The following is a 21,621-nucleotide window of genomic DNA, read 5'->3' as shown; positions in this document are numbered from 1 at the left end:
GATTTAAAAAAAAAAAAAAAAAATCAATAGACTCATTGCACCCTCATGTCATGTTTTGGGTTTTCTTTCAGAATTGTACAAGAAACGTTACAATTTTATATAGAATAATCCTTCTGCAAGACAGTGGATTTCATAACTTTAAGTGGGAAAGGTTATTTTTTTTTATATCCATTATCACTCTATCTTAGTCAGAGGTCCACTGATTTGTTATCTTAATGCCTACACATTAGGCGCTTTCCAAAGAAAGACTTTTTCCATTGTTTTATAGTTCCATGCTTATCTCTCTGATGATGTATGTATTTGTTTCTGTTGCAAGCACATTCACACAGAATTATATCCTAAGAATATATACTGCCTATGTCTTTTTCTTCTCTGAAAGACCATGCTGTATGTGAAATACGCAATGTATCACAAATGCAATGTCTTACTAAGAAAAACCTTGTTAGCTTTTAATGTTGGTTTGTGCTAATATGAAACATTGAGTTGTATGAGACCATACATGTCTCTTCTGAAAGCAAATAGCTCATTACAATTAGCACAAGATTTACTGAGATTTAGTTTAGGCATCCTTTCATTTTGTAAAGTGGCCTGATTTACCAGATCATAAGGGTAGTCCTATTTGCTTCACCCAATAAAGGTTAGACCAAAGGTGGGGAAAAATATGGCCTGTGGACTGGATCTGGGTCACTTGACCTTGCCTAGTCCAGGTGCAGGGGGCAGCCTGGACCGTGGCATGCATGGCTGGTCCCATTGCCCTGGAAATGGGGTGGGGGTGGTATGGTGGCCAAACTCGGCTTTCCAGCAGCTCCCATGATGGCATCTCACTGTATTTAGCTGCCACTGCTAGCATCACCACCATCGCTGGACCTGGCCCCACTGCCTGGCTTTGGCTTATCCACCCCACACCCATTGCTGGGGGGCACCAGGCAGAGTGGACAGGCGAGTGGTGTCTCCATGGAGGTTTTCTTGGGACCCCTGTGGGCAGGGTGTGCTTGGCTGGGTAGATGGGGTAGGGTCCTTGGGTGGGTGGGGAGTGGCATCTGGAAACAGGATGGGCAGGGCCTGGGATCACAAGGTAGTGACAGTGTGGGGCCAGGGCCCAGGGGTAGGGCCCAGAGCAGAATCTCAGTCCAGTCCCCAGACACTCTTGCAACAAGTACTGATTCCATGGGCAAGAAAGTACAGGGAATGAATTGTGGCTCTGCTGTGGGCCCCAGGCTATTACCACCTTCTAATTCCAGGTCTGCCCACCAATCTCACTCCCAGATGCTGCTCCCCACCTGCCTGTGGCCCCATCCCATCCACCTGGCTGACCACACCCTGCCCACGGGAGTCCTGGGCTGGTCTCCATGGAAACCTTGCCTGCCTGCTTGGGTGCAGTGTGGACTGGCCCAGGCATGAACAATGCATGCCTCTGGTGGCTGGGAGGACACGGCTGCACTGGCAACTGTGGGACCACAGCGGCAGTGAGCAGGGAGTTCCTGCAGATGCTGCTGGCACTGTCGGCAGCAGGAAGGTGGTGAGCACTGACCAGGGATCAGTGACTACCTGCAGGTGGCGGTGGTGGCCAGCAGGGATTGCTGGCTGCCTGCAGATGCCCCTGGCAGGCGCTGCCTGCAGGCGCTGCCAACGGTGCCTTTTTGCAGGGGGTGCACCGCCACGTTCAAGGGATACACATGCACCCACCTGCACATGGGCCCAGGGCTGGCTAGGATCAATTACCCCCTTGCCCACTGTGTTAAGTCAGCATGCTCCTCCCCATCCCACAGCAGCTGACGAAACCTCCATAAGCGAACATCCAGCCCAAATAATTGCCCACCCCTGGGTAGAGTTTTGTGTTCATGTAATTTTAACTGCTGCATTTCAGCATAGCTGTCTGGAACCTGCCACTTCTTTTTTGCTTGACAGCCTAAGAGGAATTTGAATTTCAAATGGCTGTCTAGAGGAAATCATAGGATGTGTACTATTAAAAAGCTCCCCAAAGGAGAGGCACTTTAAGGCCCAATGCTGCCAGCCTTCCCTGCATGGAACTCATTTCCTCCCACTGACTTCCCAGCAGTAATAAATATTGTTGTCCCTCAATTTGATAGTGATTTATGATCTCTCCACTTAATCCAGCCAATTCCTAAGAGCTGATGCAGACCAGTAATTAAGATACAGATAAATCCCACCTTGCTTGAGCCAGAACTTCGCCTTTCAACATCTTACATTACAAAAGAAATAATTAATTAAATTAAAAAATAAATGCAAGCGCTGAGAAGCAGCTGAAAACTTTGGGGATCTCATTTCCTCCATTAAATTTTATGGTAAACTCTAGCTAACTTTATGCATCCTACAGTCCTGACCAGGTGGGATGTTTGGGGAGTGGGCAGAGGAATCCAATTTTTGCCCAAGGAGTTTAAAGTATTTGCCCCATATATAGGAAACTAGAATCCTAGGCTGCCCTCACCTGTAGCACATTTGAGCCTAGACTTCCAGTTTCCAGGAAAATGCCCTAACTGCCAGCTTGGTGAAGGCACTCTATACCTCTCCTGCCTGCTGAGCAGCCCAGCCTGACCAAGTGCAACTTAAGGGCAAGCAAGAGTGAGCCTGACTCTCTATCCTGTTTTATGGCCTCCCCTGGGAAGTACAATAAACTGGACTGTGTTACGTATGGTTTAAACGGGGACTATGGATTATTTTCCCATTATGTGGACTAGCTTTTGTAACCCCTCTGTTCCTGTGGGTTTACTGCTGGTTTGTTTTTTTTTCTCTCCTAGTGCTACCCCTTTCTTCCCATTCTCTCTGTTCTTGCCCCCTCCCCATCTTTTGCTTTCTAAGTTCTCTCTCCTACTCCTGCTTTCTACATGTCCTTTCACAGCATCTGATGAAGTGAACTTGGGTTCATGAAAACTTAGGCTCCCTATATGCATCTTATTTAGTTAGTTCGTAAAGTTGTAGATCTACCTTGCTTTTTAACCAGCACCAACCTTATGTAAAATGCATAATCTACTTGAAAATGGAAACAAAAAAAATCCCCCAAAAGTGCTCTAAGAGGCTTCTTTCTTCCCAACACTGTGTAGGCATTTTATGTTAGGTGGTCACCCTTTAAAAATAAGAATAACGCTGGCAGGATTAGACACTTCCTCCCCTCTCTGCCCCGGCAACTTCCCCACCTCCCCCTTGTGGGAGTGTCTGTGTAGAGGCTGTGAAAGCAAGCTTCTTTTTTGCTTGTTCTCTGTGGGTGCCTATACACATGCTCCAACATGTTCTAGTTAAAATTCTCTAGCATCTCTATAATGTCACAGGTATAAGGCTCTGCAGGTTTAAAAATGACTGCTGGGGTACTTTAATTAAAGCTTGTTGAATGAGCTTTAGTGAAAGCATCCTGAGGCCGTTTTTAAATGCTCAGGGGCTTAATACACATGACACAGCTATGTTTTAATTAGAGCAGTTCTCTGGGAGCCACTCTAATTAAAACATCTCCTACCCCTACCCCTGAGTGTATGTTCAGGCACTCCATGTGACCAGAGACGAAAATTAAGGCTACAGGTGCCCACTGCTTTTTTGGATATATAATTTAAGGCAACTATAACCTGACTTTTTTCCAAAGTATTTAACATTCTAGCTGCATTTTATATGCCAGTGCACCTTCCTTGGAGTTCAGTTGCAACTGTGAGTGCTCAGCAGGTGTAAAAATTAGCCTCTCTGGTCTCAAGGAAGATCCCCAGAAAATCAGGAATCTGCAAGTAGTGAGACCTGTGAAAAGTTTAAGTGACTTGCCCAGCAAGTTAGAAGCAGACAGAAAATCTAGTTCTCCAAAGTCACCTTCAGCTGTCTAGACCAATGGTCTCTGAAGTGGAGTGCACGTACCCCAAGGGGTGCGCAAGATGATTCATTGGGGTGCAGGAAGAAAATATTAGAACTTCTATTTCTATTTATATAAATATATATATATTGGGGCTGCATGCTCAAAAATTTTTTACTGACGGGGGTGCATGCTCAAAAATTTTTTACTGATGGGGTGCATGATCAAAAAAGTTTGGAGACCAATGGTCTAGACCATGAGGCCATCCTTTCTTTTCCTGAAGTTCCCTACATCATTTATTAGATGCTTTCTAACCTAAACAACAAAGGAGGAATTCTACAGGGTGTGTCATCACACATAAACAGTCTCCCTGCTCTCGACTAGGCCTGACCTGGTATGCCACAGTTGGAGCTTCGATTGTCCCCCACTGGGTAAAGGCAGAAGTTGCACATTAAACCAGTTTAAATGATCAGAAACAGGTTTAAACCTGTAACAGAACGCAAGTTTAGTCCACTTAAACCACTTACAAAATGGCTGAAACCGGTTTAAGATGAACCTGGTTGGATGTACTATCAGACTTAACAGATTTAAGTCAAACCGGTTTATGGAACTTCTGTCCCAGACCCCTTCCTGGTTGAAGTTAACTCACAATCCTCTAGCATCCCAGGATGCTTTGCAGACCTGGGCTGGGCTCTCTGCTCCAGTGGAGCAGTGGTGGCCCCACCCCTTTGCTCCCTTGCTGGAGCACTATCACTGTTCCAGCTGGCTGACAAGGGGGTGGGGGTGGGAAGTGTGGCTCTAAACCCCTAACAAGGGCAAAGCAGCCCCTTAGTCTTTTTCCCTGCTCTGTGCTTGAGCAGATGGGTGAGGGGCATGGCCAGACACCAGCAGCTGAGGCAGAGGTGAGGAGTAGTGGGTTAAAACCCCACCTGCCCCTGCTCACATGGAAACACAGCTGGGATTTGCCTGGCAAGAGCAAAGCAGCATCTGCCTGGCTTATCCCTTGCTCCCCCACTCAGAGGTGGGGGGGCATAGCCTGACACCCGCCAGGCTGGCATGTTGAGCTAGAGGGAGGGAGGGAGGGGGTTTAAAACCCCTGTTCCCTCCTCCTCCTCCCCCCCCCCCGGGGACCCCAGTCAGAGTCTGCCTGGCTGGTGTCTGGTTATGCCCCCGACCCCTCTGCTTGAGTGGGGAGCAGAGGAAGAGCCAGGCAGGGGCTGCTTTGTCCCTGCCAGGTAGATCCCAGCTGGATTCATAGGCATTAGGGCTGGAAGGAACCTCGGAAGATCATTGAGTCCAGCCCCTTGCCCGAAGGCAGGAAGTCAGCTGGGCTCATAGGATCCCAGCAAGATAAGCATCCAGTTTTTTTTTTTTTCTTGAAGGTTTTCATTGTAGGTGCTTGAACCACCTCTGATGGCAGGCTATTCCAGACCTTGGGGGCTCAGAGAATAAAGAAATTCTTCCTTATGTCCAGCCTGACACGGTCTTGCAGTGGTTTATAACTGTTCAACCTCATCATCCCTTGGGGTGCTTTGGTGAACAAACTTTCCCCCAGATACTGATGGTCTCCCCTGATAAACTTATAGGTGGCCATCAGATCACCCCTGAGCCTGTGCTTTTCCAGGCTAAAGAGCCCCATGGCTCTCAGCCTGTTGTTGTAAGGTCTGTTTTCCTGACCTCTGATCATGCGTGTGGCTCTTCTCTGGACTCTCTCAAGCTTCTCTACATCCTTTTTGAATTGTAGGGCCCAAAACTGGATGCAGTACTCCAGTGGCAAGGAGGTGTGCTCTAACCAGTGCCCCCCAACTTCTGGCCTGGGCCACTGCAAGTATGGCTGCATTTCCGAAATCGGAAGTGAATGTCTGTTCACTTGCTTATTGGTTCAATCTGTGCAGCTCAGACTAACCTGCAAAGTTTGAACTGAGTCAGCCTCTGGCTTTTTGACTGTCTGTACTTAGCCACAGAGGCCCCAGCTGAAACAGACTGGGTATGGACATCTTTGAAGAATTTGCTTCTAAAACTCTTACAAGTATCTACTGAGCATGCACAAACTTCAATTTGTAAAGGGTTGTATGTTGCCATCAATGGTGGACATTCATGATAACAGCCAAATGCCCAGTCTTAAGATAGAGGCCATATTCTTGCCAAATTTCAAGGTTTTACTCAAGTCTGGAGCCATAGGGAGCTAACACTCCTTAAAGAATAGGTTTCCAGAATTTTTTTAAAGGAGGCCAAATCATTTATTTTGTCAAGCCTCTTTTTTTTTCTGAGGCATCTGGATACATTCTGGCTGAAACTTCCCCAAACGATGGGTGAAGGCATATACCTTGTTTGGAAATTCTGGCTGAAATGATTAACGTGTGGCAAAGCTTTACTAGCAACTGAAAACAAGATCTTATGGGACACGTCAGGCAACCCTAATTATAGGCTGTATTCTCATCATTGTCTATAATACTTTAAAATTACCGTGAAACCCAGACCGGAAAGACAGGCTTTCCTGTCTCAAGAATCCACCTGAGTATCCTTAAATACTGTTGTTCTGACCTTTTTTTAAAAAAAACCAACAACAACAAAAACAAACAAATCCTGCTTGGTAGTGAGGTGTTGCAGACTGATGGAGCACTAGGGCTGTTCTCCATTTGCTAGAAAATGGGGCAGTGGGGAACATGGTTGACAGGTTTCCATTGATCTGCAACTTAGTTCTAACCTGAAATGGTCCAAGCTGAGGATCTTCAAAACACAGTTTAAATGATCTTTGTCTTGATAGGGTGCTGGAGGCAGATAGTATGCTTCCTGAATGGTGAAAACATAGGAAGGAGTTCTTGTATGAGACTGTTTAAGTTTCCATCTGATTGATTGTTTTAATGATGCTGAGATCTAGCTCTATTGTTACTTGTGGGTTGGAATCTTGAATAGGTGTCCTTTTTTGTTAAATATTTAAAATTTAAGTTAACCAGTTTTATTCGAGTCTTTTGAGTAGTGCTTAAAACACATTTTGCTGTGTTTTGTTGGGAACATACCCTAGGTTAGTATTCTCAGTATTTTTTTCAAAGATGGGAAGATCTCTGTAATGATTTAAGTATGTTTGAACTAAAATACTGGCAGTAGTTGTAACTTCGGCTTCAGCTTTAGTTAGTTTTTCATTTTTAGTCGTCTTTAGTTACTTTCTTCATAGCAAACATTTACTCTGAAACTGTGCATTCATACTGCACAAAAGGAAAGTAGTGTATTAAAAGCCTGGCTATCCAGGCCAGTGTTTGCATTCTTTCCAGAGTCACAGATGTCTCATAGTTGGGGCTTGGGCAAAAACTTGTCTTTAATACCACTTTAGAAAACTAGCCGAATGTTTGCCGTTTTGTGGAGTAATGGGAGGGTGTTCTTCTTTCCACCACTAAATACTTTTTCATTTTTTAAGTGGGCCATCTTCAACTGTTTGTGTATATAAGAAAAATGCTGCTATTCCACCAGATGAAACGGAGTGGACTCTTAAAAGTAATTTAAAAACCTCATTTCTGATTGGAAAATGTCATGTGTAAAGTAAACCACTGTACTACTGTTACCAAAGTAGGTGCAAGGAGAAGAGCTTCGGTTTTTATTTTTTTGTAGCCATCTAATAATTTTTTTTTAATTGAACACTATTCTTGGGGTCTGCCGCACATTTTGAGGGGAGCCTTTTTAACATGACACGTAAAGGCCAGAAAATGCTGTCTACGCAGAAGCTACTTCAGTGTACACGTGTTCAGACACTAGTAGTTACTCGCCACTTTTTTTTTTAAAAGAGCGTTGGATGAAAGGCTTCTTTTTAACTTGACTTCAACTCCCACACATTCCTTTTAATTCTGGTTTAGTGAAACTTGGGCACTTTTATTTTGCAGGTTCACGAAGACTCTTTTTGCAATCTCTCTTGTTATTGTTTGGCTGTTAATAACTGGAAGAAATTGACCAAGCATGATAGCAGGAAAAAAGGCGCCAGCAGTTGCCACAGTGACAGCTGTCCAATGTAAATATCTTACAACTCTTCTGTTTATCATCTGTTTTCAGGGCAGTTTAAGCTGCTGGAACAAGACCGAGATATTAAGGAGCCAGTGCAGTATTTTAACAGTGTGGAGGAGGTGGCTAAAGCATTTCCTGAACGAGTTTACGTCATGGAGGAAATAACATTCAACGTTAAGGTAGCCCCTGAATAAATATTTATCCCCATCTAAATGATTAAGTGTTGCAACCTTTATATAAATGGCAAATGCGCAGCTGCGTTACGTGGGAAGAATGATTTCTTGGGACAGATGAGTCTAAGTCTTGCATTCTGAAACAAGGATCGTTGGTGTCTCTTTTTGTAGCATTAAATCTCTGTGGTCTCCAAGAGCTGTTTTCCCCATAGCCATTTAGGAAAACACCTCTGATCATTGCATTAAAATGGATAGATATTGTTGCCAGATTTTAGACAAAGTGTTTTTGTTGCACCCCAAAGCAGCCTGTTTTTACCTCCTGCTAGGCAGCAGCTGCTCCACTCGCTGTCCAGAAAGTCTAATTTCCAGACCGCGCAGAGGTCTTTGATCAGATGGCAGGCTACCACAGTGCAATAATCCAGTGAATAAAGCAAAACAAGAAAAAGACCAATTGCTGTCTACAAAGGAGATAAGTGAATTGCATGGGAATGCAAAAAGGCCTTTATAGCCATATACAGAGACTGGCATTCAATAGAGTAGTGGCTGCCTGAATCTGCTTACATGAATTCTTACCTGTGTATCCCATGGGATAGAGTGCAAGCCAGAGGAGCTTTCAGTACAGATCAGAGTGGCTGTGAAGCTTCCCTATTTTGTGCTAGCTGGAACCCCAACTAAAGCTTGTTGATCAACTTCCGTGTCCTAGGGTGGGAGCAAGCTGATTATTGTGCAGTGAATTCCCCTCCTCAGAAGATTCTCTGGTTAACTCTTCACCCTCCTTGCACTACAGGAGCATGGGACCAGGGTCAAGCCCAGGGGTGGGCAGTCACTTTGGCTGGTGTGCAACTTAATGAATTTTGGTGAGCTGTCGAGGGCCACACATGCAATCTTTCAGAAGAGCTCATTTTAACAAATAACAGATGGATTTTAAAAACCCCCACACAAATCGTATAGTAAAAACAAACCTCTACTATAACATTATAATTTTATTTCAAAAAATTAATTTTTGTCCTGCTTTTATGGTTTTTTAGTAGTGTGTGTATAGAGGCAGTTGTGTAATAGTTCAAAAGAATGTCTTACTCTTGTATATTTTGGGGGAGGAGTATATGGGGGCTGCACATATGCTATGTCCTGGGAGTTGGCTAGGAGTGAGGGAGGGTGGTGGGGCAGGAAGCATGTGCAGCAACAGCTTGCAGAGGCAGTGCGGTGCAGGTGAAGTCTATCCACCACCCCCTCCATCCCGCCTGTAGCTGTTCCAGCAGTGCTCCATATGGAACCTGCAGCCTGCACCACTCGCCCTCCCTGTGCCCACCAATGGCCCTCACACCAGCCAGCATGCACAGCTTTCCAATGGGGCTGCTCCCACTGCTGGTGCAGCATCCAAGTACTGCTTAGCTCCCCTGCCTTCAGCAGTTCCTCCTGCTGCTGCACCACTTGAGGCAGCAGGTAGTGTGGGAAAGTGGTGGCAGGTGTTGGGATGCGTGCCAGGCACCACATGCCCAGCCAGGCAGCTCCAGCCCTGGCATACAGAGCTCTAGCTCCCCGCTGCCTTCCATCCATTCTTCCCACCAGGCAGGATGATCAGCCACTGGCTAACAATGTTAACCCTGAGGTAGAGTAGGTGGAAGGTGGCCAGGAACTGGAGCCCCACACACTGGGGCAGGAGCCACATGGCTGCAGCTTCCCCCCTACCTGGCTGAGTATGTGGTGCCCAGCACACATCCCCATGGCTGCTGCTGTTTCCCTGCACTACCTGCTGCCTGCAGCAGCACATCCAGGGCAGGAGGAGGAGGAGCCACTGGAGGTGGGGAGAGATGAGCAATACCGAGGCGGCTGCAGCAGCAGTGGGAACAGCCCTGCCAGGAAGCTGTGTGTGCTGGCCAGGGCGGTGCCATCAGCAGGCAAGGGGTGGGTGCTGGTGTGGGCTGTCCTGGGTGGAAGTGTGCAGGGCTTGGTCTAATGCAGAGCGCTATGGGTACAGCCACAGGCTAGATGCAATCAACTGGTGGGTTGGATCCAGCCTGCGGGCCATATTTTGTCCACCTCTGGCCTAGCCATAATTTATACGTATGAGGCAGGGTTGTTCAAGGATGTTGTGCAAGTCTAAGTGAATGTGGATTAACTGATGTAATGATGCAATAAATACAACTTCTGGGAAAGCTCATGGCCATTTACATGATTATAAATAAGGGGTTTCATAAATGAATGCAATAGGAAGTTGCAGAATAGTTTTGTTTCAAGGATGCTGTTTAATTTAACTCTGCTTAGAGTTAACATTGTTAGCATTACTCAGTTGACCAATGCAAAAAGGTAAAATACCAGCAAAATGCACTCCTGTGATTTTTACAGTGAGAGTATAGTACTACAGCTTAAATATAAATTTGTTTCTGTGTAAATTGAATAGGGATGTCTTCAATAATACTTCCCATATTCAGTAAACAGAAATGCGGGTCTAGTCAAGGTACTCATAAGCAGCTCAGTAGGCTGTATCTTTGATATGCTTGATTTTAAACCATTTATTTTGATCAGACAGTACATCTGCTACAGGACAAATGTTATATGTAGAAGTTAATCTAAAATTGACTTGAGCAAAGAGAGAAGGGATTAAAATATATGAATTACTAGATTATTCCTAAATGAGATCTTTAAAAATTATGCAGAATAGGTAATGTACTAAACACATTTTATAAATGGAAGAAGGAAGGAGAAAGCATCATGTTTCTTACCCAAGCCTGCTTTAGACTATGCAGAATTTGCCCAGAGGCCTTTGTGAAGTACTTAAGATCTGCATCAGGCTTCTTCAGTCTGGAAGTAAATGTTTTTCCCTTTCCCATCTTGCTTAATGACAGAAGGGTCTTGATTAGATTCCATCTGCATAGGAGAGGTGATTGGCATGGGAAAATAGCTGCTAATAGCTGTGCAGTAGACAGATCTGCAGAGGGAACTTCGTAACCAAAAATAACAAAAAAAACCCAAGCCAAAAAAACCCCAAACTTGATAAGAAGGAGTGTGTAAAAAAAACTGAATTCTGTACCCACTTTTAAAGGCAGGTCAGGAAAATCTTCTGCCACAATGATGCATTTAAAAAAATAAAGCTTCTACCCAGTTAATATGCTCATTTATCACATACACCTGATCCAGATATTTACATTCCCACGAGCACCAATTTTACTCCAGTTTTATTCTTTCAAGTAGCATCGTTTGAAGTGCAATGTCATAGAAATCATAGAAAATTTAGGGCTCGAAGGGAACTCGTGAGGTATCTAGTCCAGCCCCTGCTCATATTGGCACCATCCCCAGCTAGACCATCCAAGCCAAAGCTTTGTGTAGCTGGGTGTTAAAAACCTCCAAGGATGGAGATTCCACCATGTCTCTCAGTAACCTGTTCCAGCGTTTTACTACTTTCCTAGTAAGAAAATTCTTCCTAATACCTAAACTAAACTTCCCTTGTTGAAACTTGAGACTGTTGCTCCTTGTTCTGTCACCTGCCACCACTGAGAACGGTTTAGCTCAGTGGTCTCCAGCCTTTTTTAAGCAGGAGATCACCTTTTGGCATTTAAAAACCAACCCAAGATTTACCATGCACCATTGCCATTCCTATAAAGCATGGGATTGTTCTATCCTAAGTATAGAACTTTCCACTTGTCCTTGTTGAACCTCATAAGATTTCTTTTGGCCTAATCTTCTGATTTGTTTAGGTCTCCCTGAATCCTAGCCCTACCCTCCAGCATATCTACTACCTCCCCCCCCAAGCTTGGTATCATCTGCAAACTTGCTGAGGGTGCACTCTGTCATCTTTCAGGTCACTGATGAAGACATTGAACAAATCCAACCCCTGGGGCCCTCCACTTGATACCAGCAGCCAACTAGGCATCAAGCCATTGATTGCTACCCTGTGAGCCCTAGGCTTCAGCCAGTTTTCCATTCACCTTACAATCATTCATCCAGCCTGTATTTCCTTAGCTTGCCAGAGAGAATATTGTGGGAGAGTATGTCAAAAACCTTGCTAAAGTCAAGGTACATTGCATCCACTGGTGTCTTCACATCCAAAAAGCCAGTCAGCTCATCATAGAAGGCAATCAGGTTGGTCAGGCACAGCTTGCCCTTGGTGAATCCATGGTGACTGTGCCTTATCACCTTATCCTCCAAGTGTTTTGAGATGGATTCCTTGAGAATCTGCCTCATGTTTTTTCCAGGGACTGAAGTGAGGCTCACCAGTCTGTAGTTCCTTGGATCCTCCCTTTTCCCTTTCCTAAATATAGGTACTGTGTTTGCCCTTTTCCAGTCATCCATGACTTCTCCTGATTTGCAGTGAGTTTTCAAAGATGATGACCAGTGTCTCTGCAGTCTCATCAGCCAACTCCCTCAGCACCCTCAGGTGCATTCCACGCAGCACCATGGACTAGTATAAGTACAACTTTGCTACATAGTCCTTAACCGGTTTCTTTTGCTACTGCTGAAACTGTGCTGCTTGGTGCAGTAGTCTGTGATCTGACCTTGCCTGTGAAGACTGTCATGTAAAATATGACATAATAAGATTCTGATCTCATAATGGTCATCTTGACATTTACTTTTCATCTATTTTTTTTTGCCCTCTTCTGCTTTTTGGGGTTTTTTGGGGGGTGGGTTTTGTCTTCCACCTTGTGCCTTTTTTTCCTTCTGTCGCAACAAAAAGTAAACTTTCCATCACACAACCAGCACACAGCTTGCCTCCTGGGTTTAATTCCTTGTGCTTTCTACCTGTCTGTCTTCCATGCTGTGGTTTTGTTTTCAAGCTTCCGCTTCAACTCTGTTGTTAATTTCCTTAATTTTTCCTCTCCATACTTAATGTGTTGAAGCAAAGACTTTAACAATGATAGTTGAGAAGTGTGTGTGTGTGTGTGTGTGTGTGTGTGAGAGAGAGAGAGAGAGAATTGACTATTTAGTGTTCTGATCAAATGTTAGAGCAGGGGCAATTATTTCGGGTGGAGGGCCGCTTACTGAGTTTTGGCAAGCCATCAAGGGCTACGTGACAAGTAGCCAGGGGCAGATTAATATTAATTTTCTAAATTTGGGGGGGGCCCATGGGTCAGATAAGATGGCCTGGCAGGCTGCATCCGGCCCACAGGCCGCATTTTGCTCACCCCTGTGTTAGAGAGTGTGCATGCCTTTTATAAATATAAAACAAATTAAGTCTGGAAAAATACCCAAACAAATCTTAATTTGTCAGTTTCTTTTACAGCCTATAGAAATGTGTTTTGGTTTGTAGATTAGTATCAGTTCACAGAAGTTTGTCTTGACACTGTGATCTTGTTTTCATACTTTAAAAGTTTTTTTCCCCCTCTAGAAATCATAGAGAAGTAGAGCTAGACGGGACCTCCAGAGGTCATCTAGTCCAACCCCCTGCCTGTGGCAGGATCATCCCTATTGAAACCATTGTTTAAAACTCATAATCTAAATTCTTTGTAAAACTACCATCCACCCAGACATGACACAAGACACAGCACCCTAACCTGCTACAAGTAAAGCAAGGGAACCATGTCAGCCAATGTCCGGCTTCTATAAAAGGTCATAATATGTGCTCAGGAGATCCCCAGGAAAGGGCCACACCCCTTGCTACAGAAGGAGGCAAAAACCTTCACAGTGAGCATGTCTATATATGCTGATTTAAGGCACTTTAACCCGTATTAAGGGGGTGTGTGTCTACACATGTGCACCCTTAGCATGCCTTAAAAAGGGCAATTTTAGGCTATTTGCACCTAAATTTGATACCTGCAAAAGTATGGACTGACTTGGGATTAACTTTAGTCCTATGTCAGTCCACGCGCACAGCTTTAATGCACTTTAATACTTGCACATGTAGACGTGGGCCTAAATAGCCTTAATGCACATTAAATTTAGGCACATCTAAATGCACATGTAGGCATGCCCAGTGTATACCAGTCTGACCATGGGATAAAGTTCCTTCCTGATTCCGTATGGTGATTGGTTTGACCCTGAGCAGAGGGGCAAGACCATCTAGCCAGGAACTTCTGGATTTGGTCCCAGCAGGAGCATTGGCACACCCCAGTCAATTCTCCAGCCTTGGCTGCAGCCAGCACCTGGCGCCTCTGAGGAAGGCTTAAAAACACCCTGACCCGTGTAGCAGAAAGGGAGCAGAGCAACCAGCAAAGCCCAGAAGCATGGGAAAATATGCAGTTGTTAACAGTGGAAACTGACTGGCCTTTACTGCGAGCTCAGCAGTAATTGCCCTGTAGAAAGATGCAACAAATGTGAAAAACTAATATAAAGCAACTCAAGTATTTTATAGAAGTTTATGCATACCCAAATGATTGGACACTACATCAAATTAACTGATTACAACAGTCAGAATGGACGAAAACATACTGTGTCCGCTGTTGACAGAGTCTATTATATTAAGTTATGGAAAACATTATGTTTAATCTTCCCCAGATTTAAAAAAATAGATGAACATTATTTACTAGAAGTCTGTCTTCTGCAGTAAATGTCACTGTAGTCTAAATTACCTTCGAATTTCAGGAGACAGCTTAAAAGATTAGTGATGTAATTCATGACTGTTTTGCAATGCATTTGATAAAATATCTGTAGGAAGCTAGCAAGTGAAGTAAAGACTCTGGCATCAATATTGTACTGTTGACGTGGCTTGATAACTGGCTGAGAGAGGGCAGGGGGCAACTAATTATGCATGGAATATGTTCCTTCTGCTGGGTGACGAGATGGGTGGAACCTCACTTATAGAACTGATAAGTGTTTAAGCTATTAGTGACTTACAAATAGCTCCGAAATATAGTGCCTCTTATATGGTAGGACTGGATATTCTGGAGCATAATGATAAGCATATGTGGGGTTGAGTTGGATAGTAAAAGTAGAGAGACAGTGTGATAATCAGTGTTACTAACAGAAAGTAAGGAATAAGGGGAAGGAAAATATTAATGAAAGCAAAAATTTCTTGGGGAAAGGGTTACTTGAGGATGCTGCCAGAGTTAACAGTATAGTAACTCAAAGAAACTTCCAGTTTTATGAGGGAAATACCTGAATAATAACTGAAGATGGCTGAAGACTAGTTATATGTTAGTGCAAGATAAGGTTTTAACAAGTTAACTGGAAGAGTTTAAAGTTGTTATGTTAAATGGGGAGGAGGGTTGTCTTAGTATCAAGTAAATATGATAATGATATTGCAGCTTTGAGTGTTTTGTTTGTGCATTCTCTGAATTATTACAATTTTCAGCAGAATCGTGAAATGTATTTAACAAGTGTCAGACCTTAGAGGACATGATAGTGAGAGAGAGTAAGATAGCTTAGAGTACATGATACTGTCCCCATACAGACACTAGGTTACTCTTCACATGTGGAATATAACATATTCTGGCTTTTATAACTTGTTTTGTATCTTTTAAGTGTTCTGTGGTGTCGTCATAAGAGCCTGGCTTGTCTTGTGCAATCTGCTCCTGTTATGATCTTCATGTGATGCTATTTTATATTGAAAGAAGCTAGCTGGATCCAGTGATGCACAGAAAATTATACTATGTGTATGTGATGATAAAGAAGGACATAAAGAGGCCACAGGCACTATGGACACTTTTCCATGTACCCCAGAGGTGGGAGGTGGCACTTTTGAATTACAGCAGCTCTGAGAGCTGCTCTAATTAAAGTGCTGCAGCATCTTGTATATCAGCGTCCCCATGCATTAAAATAGTGGTGGTCATTCAATGATCTTTAGTTCAAGTGCTCCTGCTGCCATTTTTAAGCATGCTGGTACACAAGATGCAGGAGGCTGCTGGAGTGTGATAATTACCATGTTCCAGCAGACTCAATTAATCAAGTCTGCTCTGATGCGCTATAAGTACAGTGCATCAGAGCAGCCTCCCTGCTTGTGTACAGGTACCCTATAGGATTAAAGATGAGGTATTATAGTTCCATGATCACAGATTATACAACATACTTGTGAATAAGGTTGTGTAATTTTTTTTTTACGTTGCTACAAGGACAGAGTCCAGGTAATTTTGCCACCTCTAGTTAAGAATTTTAACCTGAAAGGTAAGTCTACTTCTGGATTCTAAATTGTGGGTTTTTTCATACTAATTTAGTTTTAATGCAATAGTAAATGATATACCAAGTAGGACATGGGTTTTGTTAGTCAGTGGGCACATCTACATGAGACACCTGCTGTCCAGTAGCCTGATACTATTGTGCAGTAGTGTTGCGTGGCAAAAACAGTGAAGTGTCAGTACTGCACAGTAGCATCACAAAAATAGCGTTTGGCACTAGCAGGTTACTACTGTGCATTCATATAGTACTTGCTTAGTGTTTATACAGGTGCTAAATAAATGCACAGTAACCATTGCATAGAAGTGTCTCGTGTAGATGTGGCCAGTTTAACTAACAATAGATGTGTGCATCCCAGAACACGTTTCCATGTTCCTTACTGTAGAATATATGTAAATAAATTGATGCATTTTTAAACAAATCAAACAAATTAAGGGTAGGCATAGGAGAAGCAGAGACTTGAGAACCCAAACTCCAGTGGTGGAGTTGCACTCAGCCTACTGAAACCTGCCAGCAGCTTTTAATTTCACCTTAATGAGTTGCTCTGTGGACAGACTCTAAAGGCCAGATCCTATTTCACCCTGCTCGAGTCCCTGAAAATCCACTAACGCATCTACTATTCTACCCTGCTGACATATTAAACTTACAACTAAGTCACAAAAGAGCAGCATTGAGGAAGAGGACCCACCTGCCTTTTCTATTAACAGTTTTTCAGGGGCTTGAGCAAGGTAGATGAGGTTCTTGAGTGCATTTGATGACTGATAAATGAAGTAGGACCTGGTTTCAAGTATGATTTCAACATTTGATTCACTTTCTTTAGCTAAAACATGTGAGTGATTGATTTATTTTATGATAGTCTTGAACTACAATTAATCCCTCCTGTATTTTACATTCAGAATGAAGCTTGTATACTAATATTTTACTCAGCCAGTGCCAGGCTTGAGCCCTGGCATAATTTATTTTTCCTACCACTTTAACAATTGTATGTTCTTAGTCCAATTCAGTTTTAAATACTAGATCAGCCATGTGCATGTATGCAGTAAAGCTGTGGAACGGTAGCTGATAAGTGTCTGAGTTTAAAAAATTAATTTTCTTTTAAAGAAATGGACCTGCCCAATTTAATAATCTATTCACTGCTGGTCATTTTAAACTCTACTTTTTTTTTTTTTCTCTAAGACCTAAATCTGGCATCACTAAAAATAAGTATTCACTTCATCAGATCCGTTACAGTATTTCTTCATGGAGAAGCCAGAGGGGTTAATTACCTTAGTCTCATGAGATAGGTGAAATATTTCCTGGTATCCTGGATTATTTGTTCGTAGATCTCTAGGGAGCAACAAGTTATCGAAGCAGCAATTTAGCAAATCTAGATAACAACAGCCTTCCTTACTCCCATTGGTGCTTTTAAAAAAAAACCCCGTAAGATAATAGTTATCTTTACAAGTCTTCAGTTTCTCATTGTATGCCTTGCCTCTTCAAAACAAACAATATATATGGCTATGCAATTCTGTGGAAATTAGAATTCATTTCCTATGTGAATGTTTAAAAAGAAGAAAAAAGCTATAGGGTACATCTAGGTACAAAGTCTTCTCAACTCCTACCAACTTCACTGAATTCAGAACTGTGTCCAGTCATTTAATCGTGAATCCTTGTGTAATTGGTTTCCAACATAAATTTGTAATGAATTTATGGCACCTCAGTCAGCAGAAGACTGAACACTTTTATGTCAATGGTTCAAAATGTTTCCTGACCGCTAGTGTAAACTGTGAATGACTATTATGTACAATAAAATCCTGGCAGTTTCCTGGATTAGACTGACTAGTGTTGTTTAGATAACATAGAACTTGAATAACTTCCTCTCAGGAAACACTGAAACTGAAACCTGTAGCCTGCATGCTTGTACTGAACACATTGTGCATACTTGCTCCCAAAGACCCACAAGCGCCTTTACAAACGTGGACAAATTGCAGATTTTCTTTCAAGGGAAATAGTGATTACTGAAAGCATCTCTCACTTATTTAACAGATAGAGATGACAAAAATTGGTTAGGAAGTTGTTTTCGTGATTTTTATATAGCAGCTATTTGCCAGATTTCAGAATTTGGAATTTAAAACTTTACTGTGCACATGAACTGGGACTTTTGGTAAGGAAAAGCTATTTTTGCATAGCTTAAAATGTGAAATCCCGGCTTAGTTTACCTTCTACTGAGAGCCTGCGACATAGTGCAGATGTCTGTAATAGGCTTGTGGTATTTGCTTAAAACACCTTACTTTGTGAATAGGTGTTTTTGATCCTGCAAGCTCTGTTACCTCATTGAAGGGAAGGTGTTTTGTTACACTAGCTAGACATAAGGGAGATGGAATGGCTATCTAAAATAGATGCTAGTGTGTGAATTCAGTGGTTTTATGGGAATGACTTTAGGAGCATTCAAGCCTTCGACATCCTTCCTTCTTCCCCCCTTTTTAAGTACAATTTCTGTAGTAAGAACTAACCAATATGCCTATACTGGTGTTATCTAATCCTTCCCCTCCCCTTTTCAGAAGGGGCTGAGCGGGGGTTATATTTACTTCCTGCTGACAAGGGAGAGGAGCAATAAGAGGGTATTTCTTGATTCCTAAAGAGGGAACCCGGTGGGAATAGATAGTCTTTGCCCCTTCTGTATTCAAGATACTGTAGGTAAATGTCAGAAAGCAGCAGAAGCAAGAGAGTTGGGTGGCTGAATATCCAGGAGGAACAGCACTGCTCAAATATACTCTACAATTTTCAGATTGTTGTTGTTGAATTTGGTGGAATATTGTTTCTTTCCTATAAATTACTCGCATGTATTTCTATTCTTTTTGCAAGGTAAGTAAGTTCTAGGGGCATGTGTAGATGAAACAAGGGGCACGTGTGCACAACACTTTAAAGCAGGTTAAATGCTTTTGCACCACTTCAGTGGTGTTGGTGTTTGTATGCGTTGGCGGTGTATTGCACGTTAATTCCAGCCGCTGTGGTGCATTCAGCAGCGTAATGCGCCTTAAATGTCTTTGGGGCGCAGCAGACTAAAACACCTCCAAGGTGTTGTTTGCTGCCCTATATCTGCGGAGCAAAGCACCATGCTCTGTGTGGCTCAGGGACTGTGCAGGTAGCCTGGCAGCAGCCCAGGAAAACAGGCTCCACCAAAGGAGGGGGAAAAAAAATCCAAAAAGCAGAGAGCCTGATCTCTATTTTTTTTTTTTTCCTTGGGAGCCTGCCTGTCTGCATGAGCTGCATGGGGACCTGGTCCTTCCCTCTGGCTGCGGTGCCCCCCAGGACCACCCGAACTGGGTGCCTGTGGGGGAGGGGGTGTGCTGCTGCCATGCAGGGAAGCACCAGCCTCCCCCCCCACCCGCAGCCCAGGGACCACTCCACTCGCCGGCAGTTTGCCCCCCCCCCGCCAGAGAGGCAGGTACAAGACAGGTGTACACAACATGGGGGTTTACTTTGCCCTAAATTGAAGCAGTGTTTTAAAAATCCACCTCTTCAATTTAGGTCCCCTGTTTCATCTACACACACCCTACATGACTATCTTACCATCTTGCTTGAGATAAGGTGTTGTCCCTGCTAGAAATGTAACTTAAGTTTTCATGCTAAATCACTTGTATTTGCTTTGTGAAGATATTCAAACAAAAGTAGCTTATACTGTTTTCCTAAATATTATTTTCCATCTCACTGTCTAATCCAGCCTAACTATATTTGATATGAATTGAGGTGTTATCTTCTCTGGATAAAAAATATACTTCTGTATTACTATTTGCAGGTGGCTTCAGGTGAATGCAATGAAGACACAGAAGTTTACAACATTACACTCAGTACTGGGGATGAGCTCACTTTAATGGGACAAGCAGAAATCCTGTATGCAAAATCTTCTAAGGAAAAGTCACGACTCAACACCATCTTCAAGAAAATCGGGAAACTTAATTCTATCAGTAAGCTAGGCAGAGGTAAAATGCCATGCCTCATCTGCATGAACCATAGGACCAATGAAAGTATAAGCCTTCCTTTCCAGTGTAAGGGCAGGTTTAGCACTCGCAGTCCACTGGAGTTACAGATGCAAGAGGGTGAGCACACAATTCGCAATATAGTAGAAAAAACAAGGTTACCAGTCAATGTAACTGTGCCAAGCCCCACACCAAGAAACCCATATGACCTGCATTTTATCCGTGAGGGCCATAGGTACAAATTCGTCAACATTCAAACAAAGACTGTTGTAGTTTGTTGTGTTCTGCGTGGTAACAAAGTTATTCCAGTGCATTTTCCCTTGCATTTGACTCTTCCAAAATTCGTGCTCCCGGACAGTCTTGTGAAAGGGGAGCTATGGCATGATACCCTGGTCCAGCATTGGTTTAACATCTGCCAGGAACAGTTTGATATAGACGAATATTCCCGTGCAGTGCGAGATGTGAAAACTGACTGGAATGAAGATTGTAAGAGTCCTAAAAAAAGTCGGTGCACTGGGCACAATCATGTGCCAAATTCTTTGAGCTATGCCCGGGATGAACTAACACAGTCTTTTCACCGGCTCTCCGTTTGTGTTTATGGAAACAATTTGCATGGAAATAGTGAAGTGAACCTTCATGGGTGTAGGGACTTGTGCAATGAATGGGCCCTCTTTTCCCATGACACCCTTCAGTATCAGGACTCTGGGGACAGTAGCACTGACTATCTTTTTCCTGAAGTTACTGAAGAGTCGATGTGTCTGCCTGCAAAACCAGAACTTCCTTATGAAGAACTGTGGCTGGACCAGGGATCTGGGAAACCTTGTGATCAGCCTCTTACTCGTTCGCTAAGTGAGAAGAACAAATGTGACAATTACAGAAGCTCTTTTCGGTCAAAATGTGGTAATGCATCTCTTCCTATGCCTGGAACTCTAGCAGCAGCAACAAAAAAGTCTTCAGATGTTTCCCTACCTCCACCTCCAGTGCCTCCTAAATCAGAAGCAGTAAGTCACTGTTAATTGTCTCTTTATTTATCTTTGAGGGAAGATGCACTTTGGCACCACGAGAGAAGACTTATTCTTGGGATGGGGAAAAATGGTCTCTCATAAGTAACCTAATTCCTGCCAAGTGAAAGTTATCAAAGGATTGTATTTAAAACAAATCAATTAGTATTTTAAACTTACGGCTTTCTATTTCTTATGTTCTCTTCCCACAAATAAGATTTCTTAAATTATAGATGATCCTTCACTTTTCCCATTATGCCTTGCTTTGAATTGCTGCTTATTTTGCTCAAGCTTTTTGTAGCTGAACTGCATTGGATGTGAATCGATTCAGAATCCTTCAGTGTCATTCTTCATTTAACCACAGAGATTGCTGCACGGGGGTACTTCTGAAATTTTCTGTGTGTATCCTATAGCTTCATAGTTTCATCTTCCCTTAATAGTTCCTGGTAGTGTACAATTTACTTTGTGCACAATGTACCCATGTGTAAGAAAAGCTTCCAGAGAGATTTTCTACTTCATTTTGAGCCTTTGACTGTAATTGCAATGTACTGAATGGTATGTTCAGTCCCAAGTCTCTACTAAATGAAAGTCAACCTGAGGAGTACTGGGCAAGTAATTTGGGAAAGCAGTAGGAGTAGTTTATTTACAGCTTTTTTCCAGAACAA

The 21,621-nt window shown here is 43.1% G+C and overlaps 1 protein-coding gene across 2 annotated transcripts in view; it reads left to right on the top strand.

Annotated features, from left to right (window-relative positions):
- The window catches only part of GAREM1 (GRB2 associated regulator of MAPK1 subtype 1), a 137,523-nt gene that overhangs the window by 98,189 nt on the left and 17,713 nt on the right, over positions 1 to 21,621 (top strand). For both annotated transcript variants that reach the window (XM_019547528.1, XM_019547519.1), the window contains exons 3-4: positions 7,829 to 7,959; positions 19,775 to 20,956. In XM_019547528.1, coding sequence (XP_019403073.1) covers positions 7,829 to 7,959; positions 19,775 to 20,956 — 1,313 coding nt within the window. The remainder of the gene's footprint in view (positions 1 to 7,828; positions 7,960 to 19,774; positions 20,957 to 21,621) is intronic.

Source organism: Crocodylus porosus, unplaced genomic scaffold (genome assembly GCF_001723895.1).
Source record: "Crocodylus porosus isolate Cpor-Errol unplaced genomic scaffold, CroPor_comp1, whole genome shotgun sequence".
Classification (NCBI taxonomy): Eukaryota; Metazoa; Chordata; order Crocodylia; family Crocodylidae; genus Crocodylus; species Crocodylus porosus.
The sequence above is the reverse complement of the archived record's forward strand: the minus strand, read 5'-3'. Positions and strand labels throughout refer to the sequence as shown.